General features: G+C 43.2%; 1 protein-coding gene across 6 annotated transcripts in view; it reads left to right on the top strand.

The window, feature by feature from the left end:
• Window positions 1–27,240, top strand: part of RAB26 (RAB26, member RAS oncogene family) — a 704,373-nt gene that overhangs the window by 157,688 nt on the left and 519,445 nt on the right. For 5 of the 6 annotated variants that reach the window (XM_068244331.1, XM_068244330.1, XM_068244334.1 and 2 more), the window contains one exon: window positions 12,350–12,430. The exons of the other annotated variant lie outside the window; for it this stretch is intronic. In XM_068244331.1, coding sequence (XP_068100432.1) covers window positions 12,350–12,430 — 81 coding nt within the window. The remainder of the gene's footprint in view (window positions 1–12,349; window positions 12,431–27,240) is intronic. 6 annotated transcript variants of the gene reach the window in all.

Below are 27,240 nucleotides of genomic sequence, written 5' to 3'. Positions count from 1 at the left end.
ATGAGAAATCTTTACCTTTTCACGTACCCGTATTTCGCGCCGTATAAGACGCTCCGGAATATAAGACGCACCTAGGTTTAGAGGGCAAAAACCAGGGGAAAAAAAATATACATACTAAACCTGATGCGTCCATGTTCCAGGAGCGTCTTGTACATGTTCTAGCCCAAATGGTGTCCTCGTGTCTCCCCATGTGTCCTGATGTGTGCTCCTGTGTTCCCCCATGTGTCCTCCTGTGTCACCCATGTTTGCCCAATATGTCCAATATGTCTCCCCATGTGCCTAGTGTGCCTCCCCATGTGCCCAGTGGGCCTCCCCATGTCCCCAGTGTGCCTCCATGTCCCCAGTGTGCCTCCATGTCCCCAGTGTGCCTCCATGTCCCCAGTGTGCCGCCTCCATGTACCCAGTGTGCCTCCCCATGTACCCAGTGTGCCTCCCCATGTACCCAGTGTGCCTCCATGTCCCCAGTGTGCCTCCCCATGTACCCACTGTGCCTCCATGTACCCACTGTGCCTCCATGTCCCCAGTGTGCCTCCATGTCCCCAGTGTGCCTCCATGTGCCCATTGTGCCTCCATGTCCCCAGTGTGCCTCCATGTCCCCAGTGTGCCTCCATGTCCCCAGTGTGCCTCCATGTCCCCAGTGTGCTTCCATGTCCCCAGTGTGCCTCCATGTCCCAAGTGTGCCTCCATGTCCCCAGTGTGCCTCCCATACATTCCCCCTATCTCCTTCATGTGTCCCCTTCTGCCCGGCATGTTTTCTCTCCCACCCCTTGCGTCTCCTGGTCCCCGTGCTGCAGTGCATAGATAGCTGCAACTTACCTAATCAATGCCCCTGCGGCGATGTCCGACCTCTGCGCCCCCCCCCCCCCGCTAGCCTCCTCTCCCTCCCCCTCGTCTCTCCTGGCCCCCCCTGTGCTGTAATGTATGGCGGCAGCTTACCTTCCAAGCGCCCGTGGTGAATGCAGACATCGGTCTCCACGCTACTTCTCGCTCTTGTGTCCGGCTTGTACTGATGACGTCAGTACAAGCCGGACACAAGAGCGAGAAGTAGCGTTGGAGACCGATGTCTGCATTCACCGCGGGCGCTTGGAAGGTAAGCTGCCGCCATACATTACAGCACAGGGGGGGCCAGGAGAGACGAGGGGGAGGGAGAGGAGGCTAGCGGGGGGGAGCGCAGAGGTCGGACATCGCCGCAGGAGCATTGACTAGGTAAGTTGCGGCCATGTACTGCAGCACGGGGACCAGGAGACGCAAGGGGGAAGTGGACACAAAGGCAGGGAATCCCCAACATGGCGGCGGGTCGGCGGTTCATAGCGGCGGGCGTTCGGAAGTTGGGGATTCCCTGCCTTTGCCGTATAAGACGCAGGGACTTTTTCTCCCCATTTTTGGGGAAGAAAAAGTGCGTCTTATACGGCGGAAAATACGGTATGTATCGTCAGGGGGCTCTGTATGGCTGATGTTGTGGTGAAACCCCTCCCACAGTGTGATGTCAGGCCATGGTCCTGACAGTTTCCTGTCTGTGAACCTGTTTACAGCTGGGTCAAACTGCCAAAAAAGCAAGCAGCATCTCCTTTCCCTGACATCACCTGCCAGCAGTAAAAATGTCACCATGTGATAAATTACAGAAAGTAAATCAGGGAGAGGAACGATTTTACAATGGGCAAACACTGACTAAATCATTTATACATAATTATTGTAAAAATGAAGCACTTTTTTAAATTACATTATCTTCATTGAAGTTCCTCTTTAAAGCGGTACGTATCTTAATACCGGCCAGATAAATTATCACCCTCAGCACAATTAAACAGCCTATTCTGTAAAAAAATATTGTATGCACCGCTTTATCCCAAGCCCAGTTCTATAAGGTTACAGTACAGGAGCCAGTATAGAGAACTCACCAATAACGGAAAAAGAAGCTCTGCATCTCTCCATCCAATAATTTAAATGCTTTATTGGGTGTCCAAAGAATACAGAAGAAAAGCATTGATACATTTCAGGCCACGTGGCCCTTAGTGATAAATGTTATTATGAAGACCTGCTGAGAGCATCTTGGTGTCTTCCCTTAGTTTCAGGCACCTGATTACAGGCTTTTATAACACTTGCGCCATCCTTGGTGAAGAGATAACTCTTGCACATGAGTCAGAAAGTAATCCACACAGACCTGAATCCCTAAAGTGCAACACTTTTAAGATTCAATACAGTGTGGTGTGAGAAAGGAGGTAATTGTGGTGGGCTGGTGGCACAAATTGGACCGTAAGACAGCTTTTTCACATCAGCGAGGACGTTTGGCCTGTGATTCAGATCTGTGTGGTTTGTAACCTGACTTGTGTGCAGCTGTTAATAAACCTTTCACTGCACCGTGGATGGTACCTGTCTTCTGTAACTCTTCTGGATAAAGTTTGTTCCCTTTCCATCCGGTGACTGGCTGCAGTGAGATAAAATCCTTTTCACTCACTTTTAATGATTGCTTTGAGTGCCGCACACATTTTTGCTCTTTCCTATCACTTCAATTATAACACTTGCCTTGTTGCCTGTCACACAAAATGCAGGTTACCGGTATATCAACATATTTTGCAGACTTTAGCGGCCTTTTTCCTGTTTTATGAAAAAGTACCCAGACAGAGCTTATCTTCTGTGAAAACCTTGAACTATTCTAGTAGTAAAGCCTTCTTAAAATGAAACTGAATGTAAAGTTAGTTCAACTCCAAAACTCCAGATGTCGCATTAACAACCCACAGGGGTGTTGGCGGATTGGGGGGGGGGGGGGAGGGGAAGGTATTTGGAGGGTGCAGAGGGTTGGAGGATGGGGGAGGGGGGTGGAAGAGAGAAGGTCAAAATTCACAAGGTCAGTTAAAATGTGTTTATTAAATTTTTTTTAACACACTAGTAAAGGGGAAAGTAAAAATTATGACTGAACTATCACTGTATACATATAAATAATCCACATTTCCATAAAAAGTTATGCATTTTATTTGTCACAAATTATATTACAAAAGTTGCAAAACGTATTAGCTACAATGGCGAGCACAAATGCCTAAATTAACTCCGCCCACACAGAGAAGATAGCCTTAAAGAGACTCTGTAACAAAATGTATGTTCAGCCTTATTTCTTCTATCCTATACGTTCCTACACCTGTTCTAATGTGGTCTGGCTTGCTGCAGCCTTTTTTAGTTACACTGTATCTGTAATAAATCGAATCTTCTTTCCTTTGTCAAGCCTTGTCGAGGCAGAGAGGAATGCACTGCTCTGCTGTGATAGGGATAAGTTATACACACCTCCTCCACGCCCCCTATAGGCTCTGTGTGTGTGTGCTGTGTGTATGAGTCAGACAAGGTCTCTGCTCACAGCCAGAGTCTGCAGGCTCAGGAGCTGTGACCTTGTGAACAGCTGTGTGCAGAAAGATCAGTTCAGAGCTCAAACAAGCAGCTAAGGCAACAAGTGGTGTAACATTCCAGCAATCAAATCACGTTTCAAAGGAGCCTCTGCAAACAGGCTCCTGCTCTGATGATGTATTTCCTGTTTTGCGGCAATCTTCATTGTTTACAAAAACAATGAATAAAACGGATTTTATCACCGTGAATGCAGCGGGGAGCAGCGAAAATGTCACAGAGGGGGCTAGGAAAAGACAACAAACAGGCTGGTACGTTTATTTATGTAAGATTTTCACAGTACAGATTCTCTTTAAAAGCAAATCATTGAGACCGACTAGTCATATCAATAAAGTGCACTTGCATAAGGGTCATAAATGGATAAAGGACTTAGTCCGGCATGAGCAAAGTCCAATCTCCAGTTATCAGATGTAAGCGTTCCACAAATCCAAGCTGTAAACTGGGAAACTGTGACTGATCCATTTCCAATGGCTGCATTGGTACCACATGCAATATTATGCAGAAAATCAATGTTTATATGGTGAATTCCAAGTATTTGCAAGCAATGTGCTGTAACATGAAAACCTGGAGCCAAGTCCGCCATAGGGAGAACACCTTTTGCGTTGAATCAAGGTGCTCAAGCACTGTGTTTAATCATGGTATTAGCAATCAACACATTGTACTTATGATTGTTTTTGTTACCTGGCCGGCTCGGTTTGCACTGACTTTATGTCCTAATCTCAGATAATGCTTTGCTGGACTCATTAGCAAACAGATGGGTCATGTGACTAACTTTTCCAGAGGGAATATCTCAGGAACAAGTGCATCAAATATGAAGATTTGTGTTTTCAATAACAAATCCGGGAGGGTAAACTAGGGCTATAAAGGATCTTTTGCTTATGTCTTGGTGCCAGACGTCACGGGACTGACGGTCTTGTGGAGTCCATGCCTCTATGGGTTTTAATGTTTCTGCTCTCTGTGTATATATGACTATGCTGTCAGGTTCTCTCTCTTTAGCTCAGAACAGTTCCTGCATTTGATTTCTTGCTTGATTACATGGTGCAAAACCCAATTATTTTTTCATATTCTCTGCAGAACAGGTTTGATTTTAAATGTTCAAGACAACAAAACAACCGACCTTTAGTATGTGCAGCAAAGCTTGTGCTACTTGCATTTTGCTGTCATTAACACCTTCTCATCAAGCATAGAGATCATATCCCTTGCCAACATAATTTTTGAGTTTTTTTATAAAGAAATTAGACTTAAAGCTCCTCTGGGGACGAGTCTGGTGCCATTTGTTCTGTGTACTTTATAAAAGGGCTGTTTGAAGTAAAATTGCACTGTTGTTGATTAAAAAATACTGTCCTCTTATTTCGGAGCTACAGATCATAAGGATTTTGACTAACATTGTTTTATCTTCCTTACCTTGATTTATGAGCAATCGTCCACAGACATGTTGACTGGAAATTAGATATGTCAGTTTGCAGGTCTAACTTCAGCTTGAAACGTTTTCTGATTTTTCCAATTAATTACGCATGTTGGGGAGTTACTGTGGCATTACTGGATAGGTTTCACTCTACACAGTGCAATGTACTGATTTCATGGTTGGATTACCTTTCTGCTCAGCCTCACAGGCCCTTATACACATTCATACCTTGCTGCAAGCTGGCATGGAAAGATCATTTTAATAACTCTAGCAAATTTACATTCGTTGGGCATTCCACAGGTTTTAAGGTACGTGTAAAATTGAGCGGCATGTTCAGATGTCTCTGTGTGACTTGGCAGGCAATCTACAATCCGATTCGATTATTATAATCCAATCAGATAAAAATCGGTGCAGCCAAGTGCATGCCCAATCGAAATTTATCACATGTGTCGGTTGGACATGCTGAAAAGTGTAGGGCTGACTTGCCCGATTGGGGGCGCGGCGGTAACAGCGAGCGATATTGGGATGAGCGACGAAAGTGACCTCACACATGCGCCACGCCAGTGGCGTGTATAGGGCTGATTGCGGATTTGAAAGTCGGACGGGCATCACGACACAGGACAGGTAATGTATAAACGCACACATGCGCACATGTACATTTAAACACTAGAGAACAGCGGTGAGGCAGCGGACGCGGCAGACTCGGCTGATTCCTAAGAGATCTCATGCTGAAATTGATCGGGATTCGGCCTGCGGTGTATCAGCAGCTGACAGATCTCTCTCAAATCAGATTTGATCAGTGAGAGATCTGTCTCTTGCTTGAATCTTCCCATCATCACCTATTTCTTCTATTGCTTCTCCGATTCATTGCAGCCCCTCCACTGCTGGCCAGGACCTTCTTTATCTTCCCTGTTCAGTAGCACACAGCTACTTGTGCATGGAGATAAAAAACGTGCACAAGCTTCTCCGTGCTACTGTGCAGGCATAGGTCATACTTTGCGCCAGTGCAATGTGGCTGCATTTCTACACGGAGTAGCGTGAGGCCATAAACAATCTTTGACTTTAATGTCAAAGACGGTCCCAATGCAGCACATGCTTGGCATAGGAAGATCGGGGAAGCCTCTGGATGGTCCCTGAGGTAAGTATCTAACGGTATCCAATGTCTCTATTTTAAGGGTCTGAGCCCACTAACACAGTTGTGTCCGCTTTTCAGCAACACATCAATGTTACATATGCTGAAAAGCAGAAGCGGACACAACTGCGTTAGTGGGCTCAGGCCCTAAAGGTTACACATACTCTTTACTCACTTAATGCCATCCATTGAGGGGTTAAAACAGGCACATGCATGTGCGCACGGGCCCCTGTGGCACGCCTGCATGTGCATTTTGGCACAATGCACATTTATTAAATGTCCTATTTGCATCAAGTAGTTAAATATGGCATTGAGAGTAGCTAACAGAATATTAATAAAATGCCGTATTATGCTACACTGTGCCCGTTATCACTTATTATTTATTTTGTGCTGACGTCTTCAGCTGTGCTTTACATATCACTAATAGGACTTGTGGATGTTAATAATTTAAAGTTTTTGTTGAAATGTTTCATTCATTTCATGTAATGTATGCATTTTTGAGATTCAATTTTTTTCTCTTTCCAATTAAAACCATTAGCTACCCCATTTGTTTGGTCAAGTTGCATAAAGTAAATATAAAAATGGTCATGACATCACACTGGAAGGGGTTTCTACACAATATTAGCAGTGCAGACATCCCTGCTGATCTATTTAAAAAAAAAGGTAAAGATTTGTTGTGGGAAAGGGGGTATCAGCTACTGATTGCAATGAAGTTCCTCTTTCATTTTGCACACAGGTAACAATCCCATATGTAGTTTGCAATCTTGCTGTGATATGGATTCAAACTCAAGACAATACACTTCTTGAGAGTATTCTACCTTATGCAGTGAACCAATCTGAAGACTACCAGCCACAGCCAACAAAAACCTCAAATCAGATAAACGTTACAAAACCCAGTCAAAAAAATTTACTTATCCAGAGCAAGGTGTGAACCTGAGTCTCTGGAGACTGCAGCCTGCTGACTTAACATGATGCTCTACAGCTCGCTACATACTCACCACAAGTCTGAACAGAAGATGAATCGGGGAACTTACGGTGACTGCAACCCAAAGAGGAATCGATCCTCAAACATCTAAAAAAAGGATTGCATAATTGCAAAAACGTACCCACGAAGTCGTGTAAACAATCGTTCCTCATGAAAAATCACTGTGCGAAAACAATCACTACAACAATTGTGGTGTGACTATGGATTAGTAGTACACATGCCTGGTCATGAGTAAGTGCATAGATGGATACAGCTTTTGAGTGATTTTTGTTTTTTAGAGCTGGGGTTTGCATAGCTATTTTTAGCTCATAGGACAAGTAAACAGGTCTTGTTACCAGAAGGCTGTTTCTTCAGATCCAATACAAGGGATCCAATCTGAAACTTACATAGAGTAGTGCAACTGAAAAACATGCAGTATCTCTTTAAAATCTTGCAGCCATGTAATGGAGAAGAATAATTGTTCTCATTACTTATTGTGTAAACGCTGCTGAACAGTTCACCATGCACAAGCTAATAAACCGATTTTTCCTCATATGCCAGGGGAGTGAGTTATTTTCCACACTCACTAGACGAGGGCTACCCTTGTAACTCCCTTTGTTTCCTGTAAAAGCCTCTGTATTGACATGGTGACCTCTCTTCATTGCGTTGGCGTTTTCTCTACAAGGCATTAGCGCATTCACTACTGAACGCCTATTAGGTTTACAATCCGCGTAGGAAAATGATTTTCTCCCTGTATTCTGGCCAGCCTTGTAAAACATGCAGCTTTTGAGAACAGATTGTTGCTTTATTGAGTACAACCTTCTCTTCAACCTCAGAGTTCTGCAGCTTTCAGTAAAATATTATATGGTGCACTTAGAAAATGGGGAGAGGACTGTTCTGTAACCTTATCGCTCACATTGGGTCATATCCATCATTTTCATGTTTTAACCATTAAAGGTATCATCCAATGAGGTGATAGTATCCGGCTAACACTTCTAGCCGAGTGCCATTGGGAAAATAATCAACTGCTCAAGTTATGGAGCCCTGTTCCCTCACTGCTGGAATCATTATAGCTGAGTCTGTGTGAGTGTCACAAAAAACAGGGTGGGTAAGAGTTTATATTACCTATCTATTTTAATTAACATAACTAATGTAACTTTATGACCGTATGTTTGTTTAGGCTGAAGTTCCTCTTTAAGGAGCGTTGCCCAAGGTCTCTTTATTGAATAAGTACTGGCCTACTGAATGGGAGGAGCCGAGATTCGAACCTAGGTCACCTGTGTCAAAGGGATAAGGCAGAGCTGTGGTATGCCCCGACAACCAGTTTGGCAAAAACAATAGGAAAGATTCAGAAAACCTCCGGTCAGCAATGGTGGCTAGGCAAAGCCTAGTCAGACAAGCTGAGCTGGTAGCAATACATACAGATGAATACAAGGAGTCAGCAAGACATTTGGATAGGTCAGGTCAGCAACACTGGCCAGGCAAAGAGCCATCAGAGGGGTGGGGGTTGGTTACAAAGCAGGCAGATCATTACATGGCATATGGATGAGCAAGTCAGGACAGCACCAGTGGTCAGGCAAGGCATCTAGAGTCAGAAAAACAACAGTGGTCAAGAATAATGTAGTAAGGTCAGTAACCGAACAGTTCAGCACTAGGAGTCAAGTATAAATGGTCAGCACAGGCCAGGGCAGAAATGGGAATTCACATAAACGGTAAGAAACACATAGACTGTAGGCAAGGCTTACTGTCCAGTAATCTATGAATGACATCTTCAGCCTTTGAAAACTTGCAAGCAACTCAGCACAACTTGCATTTGCGCACACAATCTTTCAGATGCACGCATGCTCACATGACATCATTCCTATAAATGCTTTTCTGATTGTCCTTGTGCACCCAGCCATTTTGCTTAGTTCACACTTGTAAAGGAGACCTGAACTAAGTGGTATATGGAGGCTGTCATATTTTATTTCCTTTTAAACAATACCAGTTGCCGAGCAGCCCTGCTGATCTCTCTGGCATCAGTACTGCCTGGATCACATATCTGAAACACCTGATCTGGAATGCTTGTTCAGGGTCCATAGCTCAAAGTATTAAGAGGCAGAGGATCAGCAGAACAGCCAGGCAATGTGCATTGTTTAAAAGCAAACAAATATGGCAGCCTCCATATCCCTCTCACTTCAGATGTGCTGTAAGTTTTCATCTCCATTTGCTGCTTATTTGTGAGTGCAGCCTGTAGCACAGTCCTTGTCCTCTGAGCAAGTCACACACTTCAGAAGTAAAGATCTAGAAATCATTGTGTGTGCACAGCAGTAGCAGTAGATAGATACATTCTGCAGTGTAAACATATGGCAACTGATGGAAATGTCAGCTTCTTGCAGTCCAGCATCGCTGATAACAGCATTATTTACCCAGCACACCTTTAACTAGCAGCAGATGTTGTGCATCATAGCAAGAGTGGGGTGCTGGGCAGCAGGCAGAGGCAATACAATAAGAGGTGAATTACTGCATTGATAGAAAAGCGTCCCTTATAAGTTTAGCACTTTCACACAGGGTAGTTTTTATGGCATGATGCATAAATCCAACCTTTTTCCATCTATGTGATGTGACACATTTATAGGTTGGAAAATCTGGGAGGATGACTCTGTAAACGGAGCAGGTCATAAAAGAAAGAGCCAGACACAACCAAATGATAGCAGAAGTATATTTAAACAGTAATTTGCGTGTTCCTAAAGCAGAAAGTAGGTACGTGGGAACACAGGGCTCCCTTGGAGACATTGGCAGCACAGAAAGTACGACAGCCTGTTGGCAGCACTTGTACAGAATGGTTCTGTCTCCATGTTACTGTAGTCCTGTCGGATCTGACGTTCAGGTCATAATTCCTGCCCCAAAGGGATAGGCTGTAATGATGTCAGGTGTACATTAATGCCGCAGTCATGATTCTTTTTTTTTTGTTTGTTTTCAACTTTCTTTTGATTAGCAATTTTATGAAAATAACATAAGAAATACGAAACACAGACAAAATATCGTAGAGTGGATACAGATCACATAATGAAAACTGCACATTAGAACTATCATAGAATGAAGATAAGATTATCAAACTATACAAATTACAACTGACAACAATCGTTAAAGTGCTAAGTCCACACAAAATCTTTAAAGAGAATCTGTATTGTTAAAATCGCACAAAAGTAAACATACCAGTGCGTTAGGGGACATCTCCTATTACCCTCTGTCACAATTTCGCAGCTCCCCGCCGCATTAAAAGTGGTTAAAAACTGTTTTAAAAAGTTTGTTTATAAACAAACAAAATGGCCACCAAAACAGGAAGTAGGTTGATGTACAGTATGTCCACACATACAAAAGACATCCATACACAAGCAGGCTGTATACACCCTTCCTTTTGAATCTCAAGAGATCATTTGTGTGTTTCTTTCCCCCTGCATCTCTCATGCACTGAAGTTTCAGGCTGCTCTTTTCTTCCTGCAAACAGCTTTGCCCTTGTCTGAATTTCCTCAGTATGTGAAAGCCCAGCCAGCTCAGAGGACGATTTATCCAGCTTGTAAAAGATAAGAGAGCAGAGAGAAGCTGCACTAATCTAAATATCACACAGGCAGTGTGCAGAGAGGGGCCTGAAAGGGGGAGTTCATAGCAGAACCACAACACTGAAGAACTTGGCAGCCTTCCAGACACAGGCCGACAAGTCTGACAGGGGAAAGATACATTGATTTATTACAGAGACTGTGATAGCAGAAAGTGCTGCAGTAAGCCAGAACACATTAGAATAGCTTTTGGAACTTGTAGGATGATAAAAAACAGGATGCAATTTTTGTTACGGAGTCTCTTTAAAGGTGGCCACACAAGATACAATAAAATGATCCGATTTTACAGATATTGGATAAATATGATGCATATGAGGATCTCCTAAAAATATCAAAAGCTTTTTTTTCCATTCAACTGCAAAATCCGATCGGATTTCCGTTTCTTCCCCTGATTTTTATTGATCCGGAATTTTTCTAAAGATTGTATGGTGTGTGTTAGATTGTCAATTTATTAATATACACACCCTAGCAATTTCCTCAGAGTTTCCAAGCATTATTATCATAATTGGGGAAAAATGGTACATATGTGTGGTACATTAGTCATATCTTTGAAATGTTACAATCAGTCAGAAAAATTGATTACAATTCTTGAATTGAACAGATATTTTAAAAATTGTATGGTGTGTAGCCAGTTTTATGGATAGGACCATTAGGGGATATGGAGTGTTGCCTATTTGTCCCAGGAGTCCCAAATTTTGTCAAACAAGGGGGTAGATTATCTGATGGTTATCTGATTTTTTTTTCTCGGAAGGATAAAGTGAACCTTATTAATTAGTTCCGCCCTTGAAGGAGTAAGAGATCTCTAGTCTTATGGTGGCCACTCACACTACATTTTTTTTTTTTTTTTTTCGAATCGACAATTTTGATCATATTTTTCTCTTGAATATCAAAATTAGACTCTTGTAACCAATGTACCACACACATATGTTCGATTTTGACACAATCACAACAAAAACGATTGAATAAAATATATAAATTAAGGTGGCCACACACGATACAATAAAATGATCCGATTTTTCAGTAATTCGATAAAAACGATCGTATCTCTCGAAAAAATCGAAAGCTTTTTTTTCATTCGACTGAAAAATCCGATCGGATTTCCCGTTTTTTTCGATTTAAATCGAGCCGGAATGCCAGATATTTCTCTTCAATTTCTACTAAAGATTGTATGGTGTATGTTGGATTGTTAATTTATTAATCTACACACCCTAGCAATTTTCTCTGAGTTTCCAATTATTTTTATCATAATTGAGGAAAAAATTGAACACAGGTGTGTGGTACATTGGTCATATTTTTTAAATGTTACAATCAGTCAGAAAAATGTATTGCAATTCTTAAATTGAACAGATATTTAAAAAATTGTATGGTGTGTGTGGCCACCTTTAGATGTATCAATATATACATTTTAATTTATAAAGGTGTATTGGGTGCTCTCTGCCATCACTGCTATTTATAAAGGCACATAACCCAACAAACCTTAGAAAATGTACCTTACATTAACTAATCTATTACTCATTACTGTAATAGGTTGAGAAATCTTATTATAAAACTAGCTGGTCGCCCAGCGTTACTCGGGTATGTATTTGGCTAGTGTTGGCTCTGCCCACTTTTTCAAATCATAACCCACAATTACTCAATTACAAAGTTTGTGAGCTTTGTGGTCTTTGGCATCAATGATTTGCATTGAAATAAAAATAAATCTAATTGGCTGTGGCTCCAGCTCCTTTTCTGAATTTGAACCCCAGTCACCAAAAGGCCAACTGTACCAGCTTTGAGGTGTGTGCCATTAACAGTGCAAGAATGGCAGCAATTAAATATTTCCCCTTGAAAATCAATAGGTGAATTTTGATTGTCTTTTGTAGGCTCCACCCACTTTTCTGAATATTAATCCCAGTCACCCAGTGACCAACTGTGCAAAGACTGAGAACTCTACCATTGACAATGTAAGAATGGCTGCAATTTACATTCTGACAGTGAAATTTGTATTTTTCTCCACCCACTGATGTCCTGATGTTCCCTGAGTATGTATTTGGCTGGTGTTCTGATTGGCTTTTTGTGGCTCCACCCTTTTTCTAAATGTAAACCACAGTCACCCAATGACCAACTGTACCAAATCTGAGGCTTGTGCCATTAACAGTGCAAGAATGGCAGCAATGAAATATTCCCCTTTGAAAATCAATAGGTGCACTTTGATTGGCTTTTGTAGGCTCCACCCACTTTTCTGAATATTAATCCCAGTCACCCAGTGACCAACTGTGCAAAGTTTAAGAACCCTACCATTAACAGTGTAAGAATGGCTGCAGTTTACATTTTTACAGTGAAATTTGTATTTGTCTCCGCCCACTGATGACCTGGCATTTCCTATGAATGTACTTTGCTGGTGTTGGCTGTGCCCACTTTCTCTAACCCTAACACACAATTACTCAATGACCAAGTTTGTGAGATTTGTGGTCTTTGGCATGAATAATTTGCATTGAAATGAAACAAATCTGATTGGCTGTTTGTGACTCCACCCTTTTTTCTGAATTTGAACCCCAGTCACCCAATGTCCAACTGCGCCAGATCTTAGGCTTGTGCCATTAACAGTGCAAGAATGACAGCAATTACATTTTCCCTTTGAAAATCGATAGGTGAATTGTGATTGGCTTTTGTAGGCTCCACCCACTTTTCTGAATATTAATCCTAGTCACCCACTGACCAACTGTGCAAAGTTTGAGAACCCTACCATTAATAGTGTAAGCATGGCTGCAGTTTACATTGCCCAGTGAAATTTGTATTTGTCTCTGCCCCCTTTTTGGTTATGGGAATAAAAAGTATCCTATACTTTATTCCAGGTAATGTACTATGTGTGTGCCAAATTTCATTCAAATCCGTTCAGCCATTTTTGCGTCATCGAGTAACAAACATCCGAACTTTCCCATTTATTATATTAGTCAGAAGGTCAGGTGGTCCTTGGGTCTGAAACGATTTACAAACAATCTGCAAGCAGTTTTAATAAAGGTTCTTTGCTACTTGTGATATTGGTTAGCTTGTTAGTGATCTTCCACTCTCCAGCCGGTGTCTCTGCACATTTAGTTTGGGTCATATTCATTCTCACAGGATTCATGTGGTGCGGCTCATAGCTCATGAACTCTCCTGGTCATCACCATGTATTTTGCACAGGAAATCCCTTCAGTAAGACATGGAGATTCTGGTATAGCAGTGGCAAACACTATGGTACATGGCTACAATCACTTTAGTATAATATTATTATTTAGTTTTTATATAGCGCCAACATCTTCTGCAGCGCTGTTCAGTGTATGTTGTCTTGTCATTTACCTGTCCCTCAGAGAGGCTTACAATCTAATCCCTACCATAGTGCTATGTCTATGTTGTATGTATTGTGTAGTGTATGTACTGTAGTCTAAGGGGGAAGCCAATTAATTTATCTGTATGTTTTGGGGATGTGGGAGGAAACAGGAGTGCCCGGAGGAAACCCACGTAGATACGGCGAGAACATACAAACTCCTTGCAGATAGTGCCCTGGCTGGGATTTAAACCAGAGACCCAGTGTTGCAAGGCGAGGGTGCCAACCACTACGCCACTAGTATATGAACATTTCACTTTGTTGTTGGACATGGTCTAGTGTGGCTGATGAGACACGTGTTGCTTGTTATGAAACTGGTAAGGAGGTGCCTAGCAGGGAGCATCATGAGATAGTGATGGAGCACAGAGTGGGGAGGTGACTGAACGGGGAACAAGCCGAATATCACAGCTGTCAGCCCAGGAGACCACCTGTTCCAGATACTCCGTAAGTCTGTTTATTTTAAAACAAAATTTTGATTTTAAATAATTGCACTGCGCAATGAGAGTTTGTGCTTAACCACTTGAGGACTACAGTCTTTCTAACCCTTAAGGACCAGGCACTTTTTTTCTACTCAGACCACTGCAGCTTTCACGGTTTATTGCTCGCTCATACAACCTACCACCTAAATGAATTTTGGCTCCTTTTCTTGTCACTAATAAAGCTTTCTTTTGGTGCTATTTGATTGCTCCTGCGATTTTTACTTTTTATTATATTCATCAAAAAAGACATGAATTTTGGCAAAAAAATGATTTTTTTAACTTTCTGTGCTGACAATTTTCAAATAAAGTAAAATTTCTGTATACATGCAGCGCGAAAAATGTGGACAAACATGTTTTTGATAAAAAAAACCCCATTCAGTGTATATTTATTGGTTTGGGTAAAAGTTATAGCGTTTACAAACTATGGTGCAAAAAGTGAATTTTCCCATTTTCAAGCATCTCTGACTTTTCTGACCCCCTGTCATGTTTCATGAGGGGCTAGAATTCCAGGATAGTATAAATACCCCCCAAATGACCCCATTTTGGAAAGAAGACATCCCAAAGTATTCACTGAGAGGCATAGTGAGTTCATAGAAGATATTATTTTTTGTCACAAGTAAGCGGAAAATGACACTTTGTGACAAAAAAAAGAAAAAAAAAAAGAATCCATTTCTTCTAACTTGCGACAAAAAAAAATGAAATCTGCCACGGACTCACCATGCCCCTCTCTGAATACCTTGAAGTGTCTACTTTCCAAAATGGGGTCATTTGTGGGGTGTGTTTACTGTCCTCGCATTTTGGGGGGTGCTAATTTGTAAGCACCCCTGTAAAGCCTAAAAGTGCTCATTGGACTTTGGGCCCCTTAGCGCAGTTAGGCTGCAAAAAAGTGCCACACATGTGGTATTGCCGTACTCAAGAGAAGTAGTAGAATGTGTTTTGGGGTGTATTTTTACACATACCCATGCTGGGTGGGAGAAATATCTCTGTAAATGACAATTTTTTCATTTTTTTTACACACAGTTGTCCATTTACAGAGTTATTTCTCCCACCCAGCATGGGTATGTGTAAAAATACACCCCAAAACACATTGTACTACTTCTCCCGAGTACGGCGATACCACATGTGTGGCATTTTTTTGCACCCTAACTGCGCTAAAGGGCCCAAAGTCCAATGAGTACCTTTAGGATTTCACAAGTCATTTTGCGGAATTTGATTTCCAGACTACTCCTCACGGTTTAGGGCCCCTAAAATGCCAGGGCAGTATAGGAACCCCACAAATGACCCCATTTTAGAAAGAAGACACCCCAAGGTATTCCGTTAGGAGTATGGTGAGTTCATAGAAGATTTTATTTTTTGTCAAAAGTTAGCGGAAAATTGATTTTTATTGTTTTTTTCACAAAGTGTCATTTTCCACTAACTTGTGACAAAAAATAAAATCTTCTATGAACTCACCATACTCCTAACGGAATACCTTGAGGTGTCTTCTTTCTAAAATGGGGTCATTTGTGGGGTTCCTATACTGCCCTGGCATTTTAGGGGCCCTAAACCGTGAGGAGTAGTCTGGAAATCAAATTCCGCAAAATGACCTGTGAAATCCTAAAGGTACTCATTGGACTTTGGGCCCTTTAGCGCAGTTAGGGTGCAAAAAAGTGCCACACATGTGGTATCGCCGTACTCGGGAGAAGTAGTACAATGTGTTTTGGGGTGTATTTTTACACATACCCATGCTGGGTGGGAGAAATAACTCTGTAAATGGACAATTGTGTGTAAAAAAATCAAAAGATTGTCATTTACAGAGGTATTTCTCCCACCCAGCATGGGTATGTGTAAAAATACACCCCAAAACACATTGTACTACTTCTCCCGAGTATGGCAATACCACATGTGTGGCACTTTTTTGCACCCTAACTGCGCTAAAGGGCCCAAAGTCCAATGAGTACCTTTAGGATTTCACAGGTCATTTTGCGAAATTTGATTTCCAGACTACTCCTCACGGTTTAGGGCCCCTAAAATGCCAGTTCAGTATAGGAACCCCACAAATGACCCCATTTTAGAAAGAAGACACCCCAAGGTATTCCGTTAGGAGTATGGTGAGTTCATAGAAGATTTTATTTTTTGTCACAAGTTAGTGGAAAATGACACTTTGTGAAAAAAACAATAAAAATCAATTTTCCGCTAACTTTTGACAAAAAATAAAATCTTCTATGAACTCACCATACTCCTAACGGAATACCTTTGGGTGTCTTCTTTCTAGAATGGGGTCATTTGTGGGGTTACTATACTGCCCTGGCATTTTAGGGGCCCTAAACCGTGAGGAGTAGTCTTGAAACCAAATGTCGCAAAATGACCTGTGAAATCCTAAAGGTACTCATTGGACTTTGGGCCCCTTAGCGTACTTAGGGTGTAAAAAAGTGCCACACATGTGGTACCGCCGTACTCAGGAGAAGTAGTATAATGTGTTTTGGGGTGTATTTTTACACATACCCATGCTAAGTGGGAGAAATATCTCTGTAAATGTTTTACACACAATTGACCATTTACATAGAAATTTCTCCCACCCAGCACGGGTATGTGTAAAAATACACCCCAAAACACATTATACTACTTTTCCTGAGTACGGCGGTACCACATGTGTGACACTTTTTTGCAGCCTAGGTGCGCTAAGGGGCCCAACGTCCTATTCACCCCAAGGTATTCCGTTAGGTGTATGGCGAGTTCATAGAAGATTTTATTTTTTGTCACAAGTTAGTGAAAAATGACACTTTGTGAAAAAAAACCAATAAAAATCAATTTCCGCTAACTTTTGACAAAAAATAAAATCTTCTATGAACTCGTCATACACCTAACAGAATACCTTGGGGTGTCTTTTTTTCTAAAATGGGGTCACTTGTGGGGTTCCTATACCGCCCTGGCATTTTACGGGCCCAAAACCGTGAGTAGTCTGGAAACCAAATGTCTCAAAATGACTGTTCAGGGGTATAAGCATCTGCAAATTTTGATGACAGGTGGTCTATGAGGGGGCGAATTTTGTGGAACCGGTCATAAGCAGGGTGGCCTTTTAGATGACAGGTTGTATTGGGCCTGATCTGATGGATAGAAGTGCTAGGGGGATGACAGGAGGTGATTGATGGGTGTCTCAGGGGGTGGTTAGAGGGGAAAATAGATGCAATCAATGCACTGGGGAGGTGATCGGAAGGGGGTCTGAGGGGGATCTGAGGGTTTGGCCGAGTGATCAGGAGCCCACACGGGGCAAATTAGGGCCTGATCTGATGGGTAGGTGTGCTAGGGGGTGACAGGAGGTGATTGATGGGTGTCTCAAGGTGTGATTAGAGGGGGGAATAGATGCAAGCAATGCACTGGCGAGGTGATCAGGGCTGGGGTCTGAGGGCATTCTGAGGGTGTGGGCGGGTGATTGAGTGCCCTAGGGGCAGATAGGGGTCTAATCTGATAGGTAGCAGTGACAGGGGGTGATTGATGGGTAATTAGTGGGTGTTTAGGGTAGAGAACAGATGTGAACACTGCACTTGGGAGGTGATCGGACGTCGGATCTGCGGGCGATCTATTGGTGTGGGTGGGTGTTCAGTTTGCCCGCAAGGGGCAGGTTAGGGGCTGATTGATGGGTGGCAGTGACAGGGGGTGATTGATGGGTGGCAGTGACAGGGGGTGATTGATGGGTGATTGACAGGTGATTGACAGGTGATCAGTGGGTTATTACAGGGAAGGACAGATGTAAATAATGTCCTGGCGAATTGATAAGGGGGGGTCTGAGGGCAATCTGAGCGTGTAGGCGGGTGATTGGGTGCCCGCAAGGGGCAGATTAGGGTCTGATCTGATGGGTAACAGTGACAGGTGGTGATAGGGGGTGATTGATGGGTGATTGATGGGTAATTAGTGAGTGTTTAGAGGAGAGAATAGATGGAAACACTGCGCTTGGGTGGTGATCTGATGTCGGATCTGCGGGCGATCTATTGGTGTGGGTGGGTGATCAGTTTGCCCGCAAGGGGCAGGTTAGGGGCTGATTGTTGGGTGGCAGTGACAGGGGGTGATTGATGGGTGATAGGTGATTGGCAGGTGATTGACAGGTGATCAGTGGGTTATTACATGGAAGGACAGATGTAATTAATGCACTGGTGAATTGATAAGGGGGGGGGGGTCTGAGGGCAATCTGAGCGTGTGGGCGGGTGATTGGGTGCCCGCAAGGGGCAGCTTAGGGTCTGATCTGATAGGTAACAGTGACAGGTGGTGATAGGGGGTGATTGATGGGTGATTGATGGGTAATTAGTGGGTGTTTAGAGAAGATAACAGATGTAAACAATACATTTGGGAGGTAATCTGACGGCGGGTTTGCGGGCGATCTAATGGTGTGGGTGGGAGATCAGATTGCCCGCAAGGGGCAGGTTAGGGGCTGATTGATGGGTGGCAGTGACAGGGGGTGATTGATGGGTGATAGGTGATTGGCAGGTGATTGACAGGTGATCAGTGGGTTATTACAGGGAAGAACAGATGTAATTAATGCACTGGCGAATTGATAAGGGGGGGTCAGAGGGCAATCTGAGCGTGTTGGCGGGTGATTGGGTGCCCGCAAGGGGCAGATTAGGGTCTGATCTGATAGGTAAAAGTGACAGGTGGTGATAGGGGGTGATTGATGGGTAATTAGTGGGTGTTTAGAGGAGAGAATAGATGTAAACAATGGATTTGGGAGGTGATCTAATGTCGGATCTGCGGGCGATCTATTGGTGTGGGTGGGTGATCAGATTGCCCGCAAGGGGCAGGTTAGGGGCTGATTGTTGGGTGGCAGTGACAGGGGGTGATTGATGGGTGATTGATGGGTGATTGATGGGTGATTGACGGGTGATTGACAGGTTATCAGGGAAGATAGATGCATACAGTACACAGGGGGGGGGGGTCTGGGGAGAATCTGAGGGGTGGGGGGGTGATCAGGAGGGGGCAGGGGGCAGGGGGGGATATAAAAAAAAAATAGCGTTGACAGATAGTGACAGGGAGTGATTGATGGGTTATTAGGGGGGTGATTGGGTGCAAACAGGGGTCTGTGGGGTGGGCAGGGGGGGGGGGTCTGAGGGGTGCTGTGGGCGATCAGTGGGCGGGAGGGGGCAGATCAGTGTGTTTGGGTGCAGACTAGGGTGGCTGCAGCCTGCCCTGGTGGTCCCTCGGACACTGGGACCACCAGGGTAGGAGGCAGCCTGTATAATACACTTTGTATACATTACAAAGTGTATTATACACTTTGTATGCGGCGATCGCGGGGTTAACATCCCGCCGGCGCTTCCGTATGGCCGGCGGGATGTTACGGCGGGTGGGCGGAGCCAGTTGCCGGGGGAAGCGCGCGTCATCAATGACGCGATCGCTCCCCCGGCATGCCTAAAGGACGCGCCGCCTGAAGGCGTATTGCGGTCCTTTAGGCGTCCACTTTGCCGCCGCCCATGGGCTGTGGGCGGTCGGCAAGTGGTTAACTTAGTTACATAGTTATTTTGGTTGAAAAAAGACATACGTTCATCGAATTCAACCAGAGAACGAAGTACAACACCAGCCTGCTCGCTCACATATCCCTGTTGATCCAGAGGAAGGCGAAAAAACCCTTACAAGGCATGATCCAATTAGCCCCAAAAGGGAAAAAAATTATTTCCCGACTCCAGATGGCAATCAGATAAAATCCCTGGATCAACATCATTAGGCATTACCTAGTAATTGTAGCCATGGATGTCTTTCAACGCAAGCAAAGCATCTAAGATTGAGGTAAAATACTTGGAAGAGGCATCACTTGAGAAGTGTTGAGAGATTATAGTGAAAACCTTCTGGCAACGTATCTGGCAACGTATTTGCATGTGGTGATTGTGCATATTGAATCATTTGAGGTGCAGGGGACCTATTGAATACCCCATCTACTTGAGCTGATTACTGAAATGGTAGTCTAGGCAAACAGATGAGACAACAACCTCAGGTGATTTGGTGGAGGTATTTTACCCGAGGTGACATGTAAAATGATGAGATAGACATGGGTATGTACAATGCCTAGCACACAAATAACTATGCTGTATTTGTTTTTTTTCTTTCTCTGCCTGAAAGAGTTAAATATCAGGTACATAAGTGGCTGACTCAGTCCTGACTCAGACAGGAAGTGACTACAGTGTGACCCTCACTGATAAGAAATTATAAAACATTTTCTTAGCAGAAAATAGTTTCTGAAAGCAGGAAAGAAATTAAAAGGGTCAATAGTTCATAAATTTTAGCTCTGGCATACTTCAATGAATGTGTCATTGAGCAAAAGCAATAAAACAGTTAAAACTTAAAAAGTAGATTTAAACATAAAATAAAGCTGTGGAATATCTTAAAAAGTCATATTCAGGCGAAGGAAGATAGATACAATTGTTTATTTCATTTGTTTATTTTCGCCTCGGGTGTCCTTTAACCACTTCACCCCCCCCCCCCCCCCCCCCCGCGCGGTACGAATTTCTCCGTCCCTTTTTCCCCCCCTAAAAATCCAAGGGACGGAGAAATCTATACCTCCCGCGCTACCGCCGCTGTCCGCGCTACCGCCGCTGGTGCGCGCGCTCACGCTGCTCGTGCATGCCACTGCCCGCTCGCCCGGAGATCAATGAACGGGAAAATCCATTCCCGTTCGTTGATCTAAGCCCCAGCAATGATCTGCTGCTTCTATGAGAAACAGCGCGATCATTGTGATTTTCCCAGCCTCGTAGTGCTTCCTATAAGCATCCTTCCGGACGCTTACAGGTCGCATGAACACAAACTCACTGTGACCATCTTGTGGCCAAATAGTAAAACTACACCCTAAAGCATTTTACATATACAAATAAATTAGTTTTACACAATAAATTAACTCATTACCTCCCACACTCCCCAATTTTTTTTTTTTTTGTAATAAAAAAAAAGAAATACAATAAAAAAAAAACATAAATAGTTACCTTAGGGACTGAACTTTTTAAATATTTATGTCAAGAGGGTATAACACTGTTACTTTATAAACTACGGGCTTGTAATTAGGGATGGATGCAAAACTGAAAAAAATGCACCTTTATTTCCAAATAAAATATTGGCGCCAAACATTGTGATAGGGACATAATTTAAATGGTTTTATAACCGGGACAAATGGGCAAATACATTTCATGGGTTTTAATTACAGTAGCATACATTATTTAAAAACTATAATGGCCGGAAACTGAAAAATAATAATTTTTTCCCATTTTCCCATTAAAACACATTTAGAATAAAATAATTCTTGGCATAATGTCCCACCTAAAGAAAGCCTAATTGGTAGCGAAAAAACCCAAAATATAGTTCATTTCATTGTGATAAGTAATGATAAAGTTATAGACGAATGAATGGAAGGAGCGCTGAAAGGTGAAAATTGCTCTGGTGTTCAAGGGGTAAAACCCCTCAGTGGTGAAGTGGTTAACTGGACATTGTTTTGTTATGATCTATGTGGCACTGATCACTGGGCCATGGGAATAATTACTGAGCCATAATGGAGTGATTACTGTGGCCCATAGGTAAGATTATCATGGCATTATGGTGTAATTACTTTGGTTTATAAAATAATTACCCTGGCATTATGGAATATCCACCGGGGCTATAGGAATAATTACTATGGCTTTATGATGCCGGTTTTTGGGATATGGGAGTAAACCCACTGGATGAATTACTTCTGTAAGACAAGAGTGCTTTCCACTAGAGCCACCGTACTACTCCAGAGAAATAATTACTGTGGGGTTAGAGGATAATTATGGTGGTCCATGGGAATAATTACTGTGGCATTGCAGTATAATTGCAGTGGCCCATGGTAATACGTTTTGTACTATTGCATTATGGTATAATCACAGCGACCTATAGTGTCCATATTATGCTATAAGCACTGTGGTATGTGCGCAATTATGGTTACTTTTGCAGGAACAACTCTTGTTGCATATGAGTTTAATGGCTGCTACAATGCACTGGGCAGCAGTGTGCGCACCATCTCTCTAGATGGTGTGCACCCTCACCATCCAACCAGTGACGCAGGGCAGGAGGGAGGCATGTGGTGGCGGACTGACACAGCACCGTGGCCAATCAGGGCGGGGCAGGAGGGTGCCTGTGCAGGACAGAAGTACATACAGACACACAGCGTCCAGCTTGGAAATTATCATAGATGCGGGCACACTTTATGTTGTATTGGTGAAAATGATTGGAAATAAATCCTGAAGCGTGTGAACCAACAGAGTTTATGGCAGTTAAAAATATGTTCCTTTGTAGAGAAGGCCACCTCGGTACTGTCACTACACCTTTAATTCATTTGAAACTTACATTTATAATCATCTCTCAATAGGCTGAATTTCTGTCCAGTCAACTAGAAGGCTGCCTCCACTGACCGGTTCACTTTAATGTAAGTAGGGTCAGGTATCACTGTAGATGTTTATTATATGGCAAGACAAGCCCATCTATCACAAGCACTCACTGGCCATTTACAGCAAAGACATGGCAGGCAGCCAAAGTGGAATGAGTAAGGAATAAAGTAGATACTTCAAAACTGCTTGACTTTATTGACAAGTGTGTGTGATACAGATGTCAGGACACAGATGTCAGGACACATTATCAGGGTAGTGGTACTTAGTAATAAGTGGTTTCAGCTCCATTCAGTAGACCTGCAAAGTAATAGATGAAGCTGTTGAGTGTGCACTTAATAAGATACAGCAGCTGTAATTATTGCTAGAAGCTGCTAGGATATGACCCTGCTGTTCTTCAGTTTTTGTGTATACCAGGGCCCTTGATGGCTGTGATCACTGCTAATGCGTTAAGATGGCTAGTTGTGCTTGTCATAGACAAGGGGCTCCTGACCTCACGTGACCAAGTGCGGATCCATGAGAAACCGCCATCACATAGCCTGGCTAGTGCCCCAGCACCACCCTCTTCACACACCTCAGGATCCCGACCTGTTGCAACATTTGTTGGATAATTATTGGAGGGAAGAACGGGCGTTACATCACATGACCAGATCTGTTGTGCATCTGGGTATCTCAGCCAGCAGGCCCACCTTTGTTTGCTGATGCCCCTTGAGTACAAAACTGGAAACTACTTACATGTTATTTTTTATGAGTAAGGCCTGAGACCCACTGGCAGCACTTTTCTAAGCGCTTGTGATTTTTAAAGCTCTTACTAATGTAATATGAGGGAGCACAAAACCCATTTAGGGGTGCCCCCCGGGGAATTGTGGCAGCCTGAAGGAAAACCTTTATGAGCAGATATTATCTAGTATGTATTATTTTCATAAACCAGTTTTCCCTCCTATGTAGTTGCTGAGTAGTTTATCCTGTTGCAGCATCCAACAGGATTTCACCTGTATCCCGACTAGCTAACTAGGAAGTTATAGAAGGCCTGGCTTTTGCTAGAAGCTTTGCCAGTTCAGTCAGATAGTCAGCCCTATTCTCAATGTGGTACTGAAATTATGAGGTTTTGACACCTAATTGAGTGAGGGAGACTGGCAGGGCATTTTACTGGTTTATTTGGCTGCGTTGGGTCTAATAAGTTCAAAGTTTGGTTCATGTTTGTGGTTTGAATTTAACAGATTGTTTTATATATGTATTCTACTATTATTTTCAAATTTCATACCTAAAATAAAGTACCATGGCCATTTTTTGCCACGTACAAATGGGGGCTGGGTCCTTATTTATTAATAGTTTTATTAGTTATTATTATTAATGACTGTTCAGGGGTTTACTGTCACTGTGCTGCTTGCAATCCCATGCTAGGGCTGATTTCTTAAAAATAACATCCTTGAGGCTCCCTGCACGCTGCAAATCCGTTTTGCAATTCCGATTCCGTTTCCGATTTGCAATTCCGATTTTCCCTGAGTACAATCAACAGAAAAGCAGAGGTAAAAGCGCAGCATGCAGTAACGATTAAGAATCAGATGTAAAAAACGATTAAAAATCGTAGTCACATGCAGTGTGCAGGAAGCCTGAAGTGAGATCACACACATTACATTAGCAAGAGTTTTTCAAATCACAAGCGCTTAGAAAAGCGCTGCTAATGGGGCCCAGGCCTTACGCTATTCAGAAAGTAGTGCTAGGCTTCAAAGCTTATTTAACGAGTCTCTCTCCCACCTCCCACGTGTTTTTCACATACATGGACTGGCCTTGAACACTTACTAAGCAAAGAAAGAAACCAACGTCTTTCTTTCCACTTTCCTGCAACAGTGCAGTGTCCTTGGCAGTTTATGTTATTATGGTAATGTACATACAGTACAAAAGAGTAGCCATTTTGTTTCACTCCTCCGGTTGCTAGGGTAACAGAAGGTCCTCATGACTTGTCTCTAACACCCCATAACAGATTGCAGCTCAGCTTTTCCTGACAGAATGATTGGTTGTCGAAGCGATAACCTATTTTTACCAGTTGTATTTTTGGCACCCAGCAAAACAGAAAATTTGTTTCATCCATCTATGCTTCTTGTGATTAAACCATGATTTTTTCTTGTAAATCCCATTATGCCACCACTTTATCCTTGACCCCACTTACAGTAAACTGTATTACCTACTGCAGCTGTTAGACGAGGCCTGTGGAAGATATATGTTATGTTTTATTGGTTATTATTTTTATATTTTCAGACAGTGGGTCTCCAATGCATTGCTGTGCTATGTGCAGAAACTCAAACTGACACTCAGAGTTACTGTTCAATAATAAAATGCTACCATTCCCTCTTGGAAATGTACATTTTTTTACCTTAAATTTTTCCAACTTTAAGCAGGATACACAAGCTCAACAATAAAAATCCTGCTTTATTTCAGCTGCTGTTTTTAAGTCCTACAGGCACATTTTTTTTAAAGGACAACAGAAGTGAGAGTTATATGGAGGCTGCCATATTTATTTCCTTCTATACAATACCAGTTGACTGGCAGCCCTGCTGGTCTATTTGGCTTAGTAGTGTTTGAATAATACCAGAAACAAGTATGCAGCTAATCTTGTAATCGGACAATAATGTCAGAAACACCTGATCTGCTGCATGCTTGTTCATAGTCTGGCTAAAAGTATTGGAGGCAGAGGATCAGCAGAACAGCCAGGCAACTGGTATTGCTTAAGGGCCGGTTCACACGGACGCTTGGCGGCGTCTACCGTCAAGCGTTCGGGACCCATCGGTTAGGGCCGGTTCACACGGACGCTTGGCGGCGTCTACCGTCAAGCGTTCGGGACCCATCGGTTAAACTCTCCCATTCAAGTGAATAGGAGCGTTTAGCATTGCGCGGTTACCGTCGATTACCGTCGATTGCATAAACGAGGCGTTCTGATCCCGATTTAACGCATCGTTTCGGCCGTCCCTAGAAGCCGCATGCAACGTCCAGGGACGGCTAGCCGGCGCGGCTTCATGTCCCCCTGCGGGGACGAGAAACGCCGATCGCGACGATCTCTGTACCGCCGCCACCGAACGGGACGTCACAGGACGACGCGACTTCCTGGCCACCCCAACGCCGCCTGCCGTCCATGTGAACCGGCCCTTAAACTCTCCCATTCAAGTGAATAGGAGCGTTTAGCATTGCGCGGTTACCGTCGATTACCGTCGATTGCATAAACGAGGCGTTCTGATCCCGATTTAACGCATCGTTTCGGCCGTCCCTAGAAGCTGCATGCAACGTCCAGGGACGACTAGCCAGCGTGGCTTCATGTCCCCCTGCGGGGACGAGAAACGCCGATCGCGACGATCTCTGTACCGCCGCCACCGAACGGGACGTCACAGGACGACGCGACTTCCTGGCCACCCCAACGCCGCCTGCCGTCCATGTGAACCGGCCCTTAAGAGACTCCGTAACAAAAATTGCATCCTGTTTTTTATCATCCTACAAGTTCCAAAAGCTATTCTAATGTGCTCTGGCTTACTGCAGCACGTTCTACTATCACCATCTCTGTAATAAATCAACTTATCTCTCTCTTGTCAGACTTGTCAGGCTGTGTCTGGAAGGCTGCCAAGTTCTTCAGTGTTGTGGTTCTGTGATGCATCTCCCTCCTTCAGGCCCCTCTCTGCACACTGCCTGTGTATTATTTAGATTAGTGCAGCTTCTCTCTGCTCTATTATCTTTTACAAGCTGGATAAATCGTCCTCTGAGCTGGCTGGGCTTTCACATACTGAAGAATTACATACAGACACAGCTGTCTGCACTCTGCAGGAAGAAAAAGCCTGACACTTCAGTGGAAGATAGCTGCAGAGGGAAAGAAGCACACAAATGATCTCTTGAGATTAAAAAGGAATGCTGTATACAGCCTGCTTGTGTATGGATGTATTTTCTATGTGTGGACATACTGTACATCAACCTACTTCCTGTTTTGGTGGCCATTTTGTTTGTTTATAAACAAACTTTTTAAAACTGTTTTTAACCACTTTTAATGCGGCGGGGAGCGGCGAAATTGTGACAGAGGGTAATAGGAGATGTCCCCTAACGCACTGGTATGTTTACTTTGTGCGATTTTAACAATACAGATTCTCTTTAAAGGGAAATCAATATGGCAGCTTCCGAATCTTTCTTGCTTTAGTTGTCCTTTAAATAATTGCAATAATAACATATTTAGCCGCCTTTAATTTCCTCCCGTCGTAAATCACAAACACAAATGCACCGCAATCGTGCCATACGCCAGATGGATCGAATTAAAATCTCAGTGGAATTGCTGTAGGGTAAAATAGCAGAAACAGGATTGAATTGCTGCGTGATCAGGATTGTGATAGGGTTTATCAGTGGAAAACAGCCATAAAAAAGTTGCTGTACAGTACAGGGAAATTTGACTGATACTTATGCTAAGCACATAACATGTGTTGTGCGAATAGTGCAACTTGCGCTACCTAGGTAATACACGCATCGGTAGCATGCTGCACCTTATGTTAATTGTGCAATGCACCATGCTAGTGTAATGCACATTATTCAAGTAGGGTATCTTG

The sequence above is a fragment of the Hyperolius riggenbachi genome, chromosome 7 (assembly GCF_040937935.1).
Source record: "Hyperolius riggenbachi isolate aHypRig1 chromosome 7, aHypRig1.pri, whole genome shotgun sequence".
NCBI lineage: Eukaryota > Metazoa > Chordata > Amphibia > Anura > Hyperoliidae > Hyperolius > Hyperolius riggenbachi.
The sequence above is the reverse complement of the archived record's forward strand: the minus strand, read 5'-3'. Positions and strand labels throughout refer to the sequence as shown.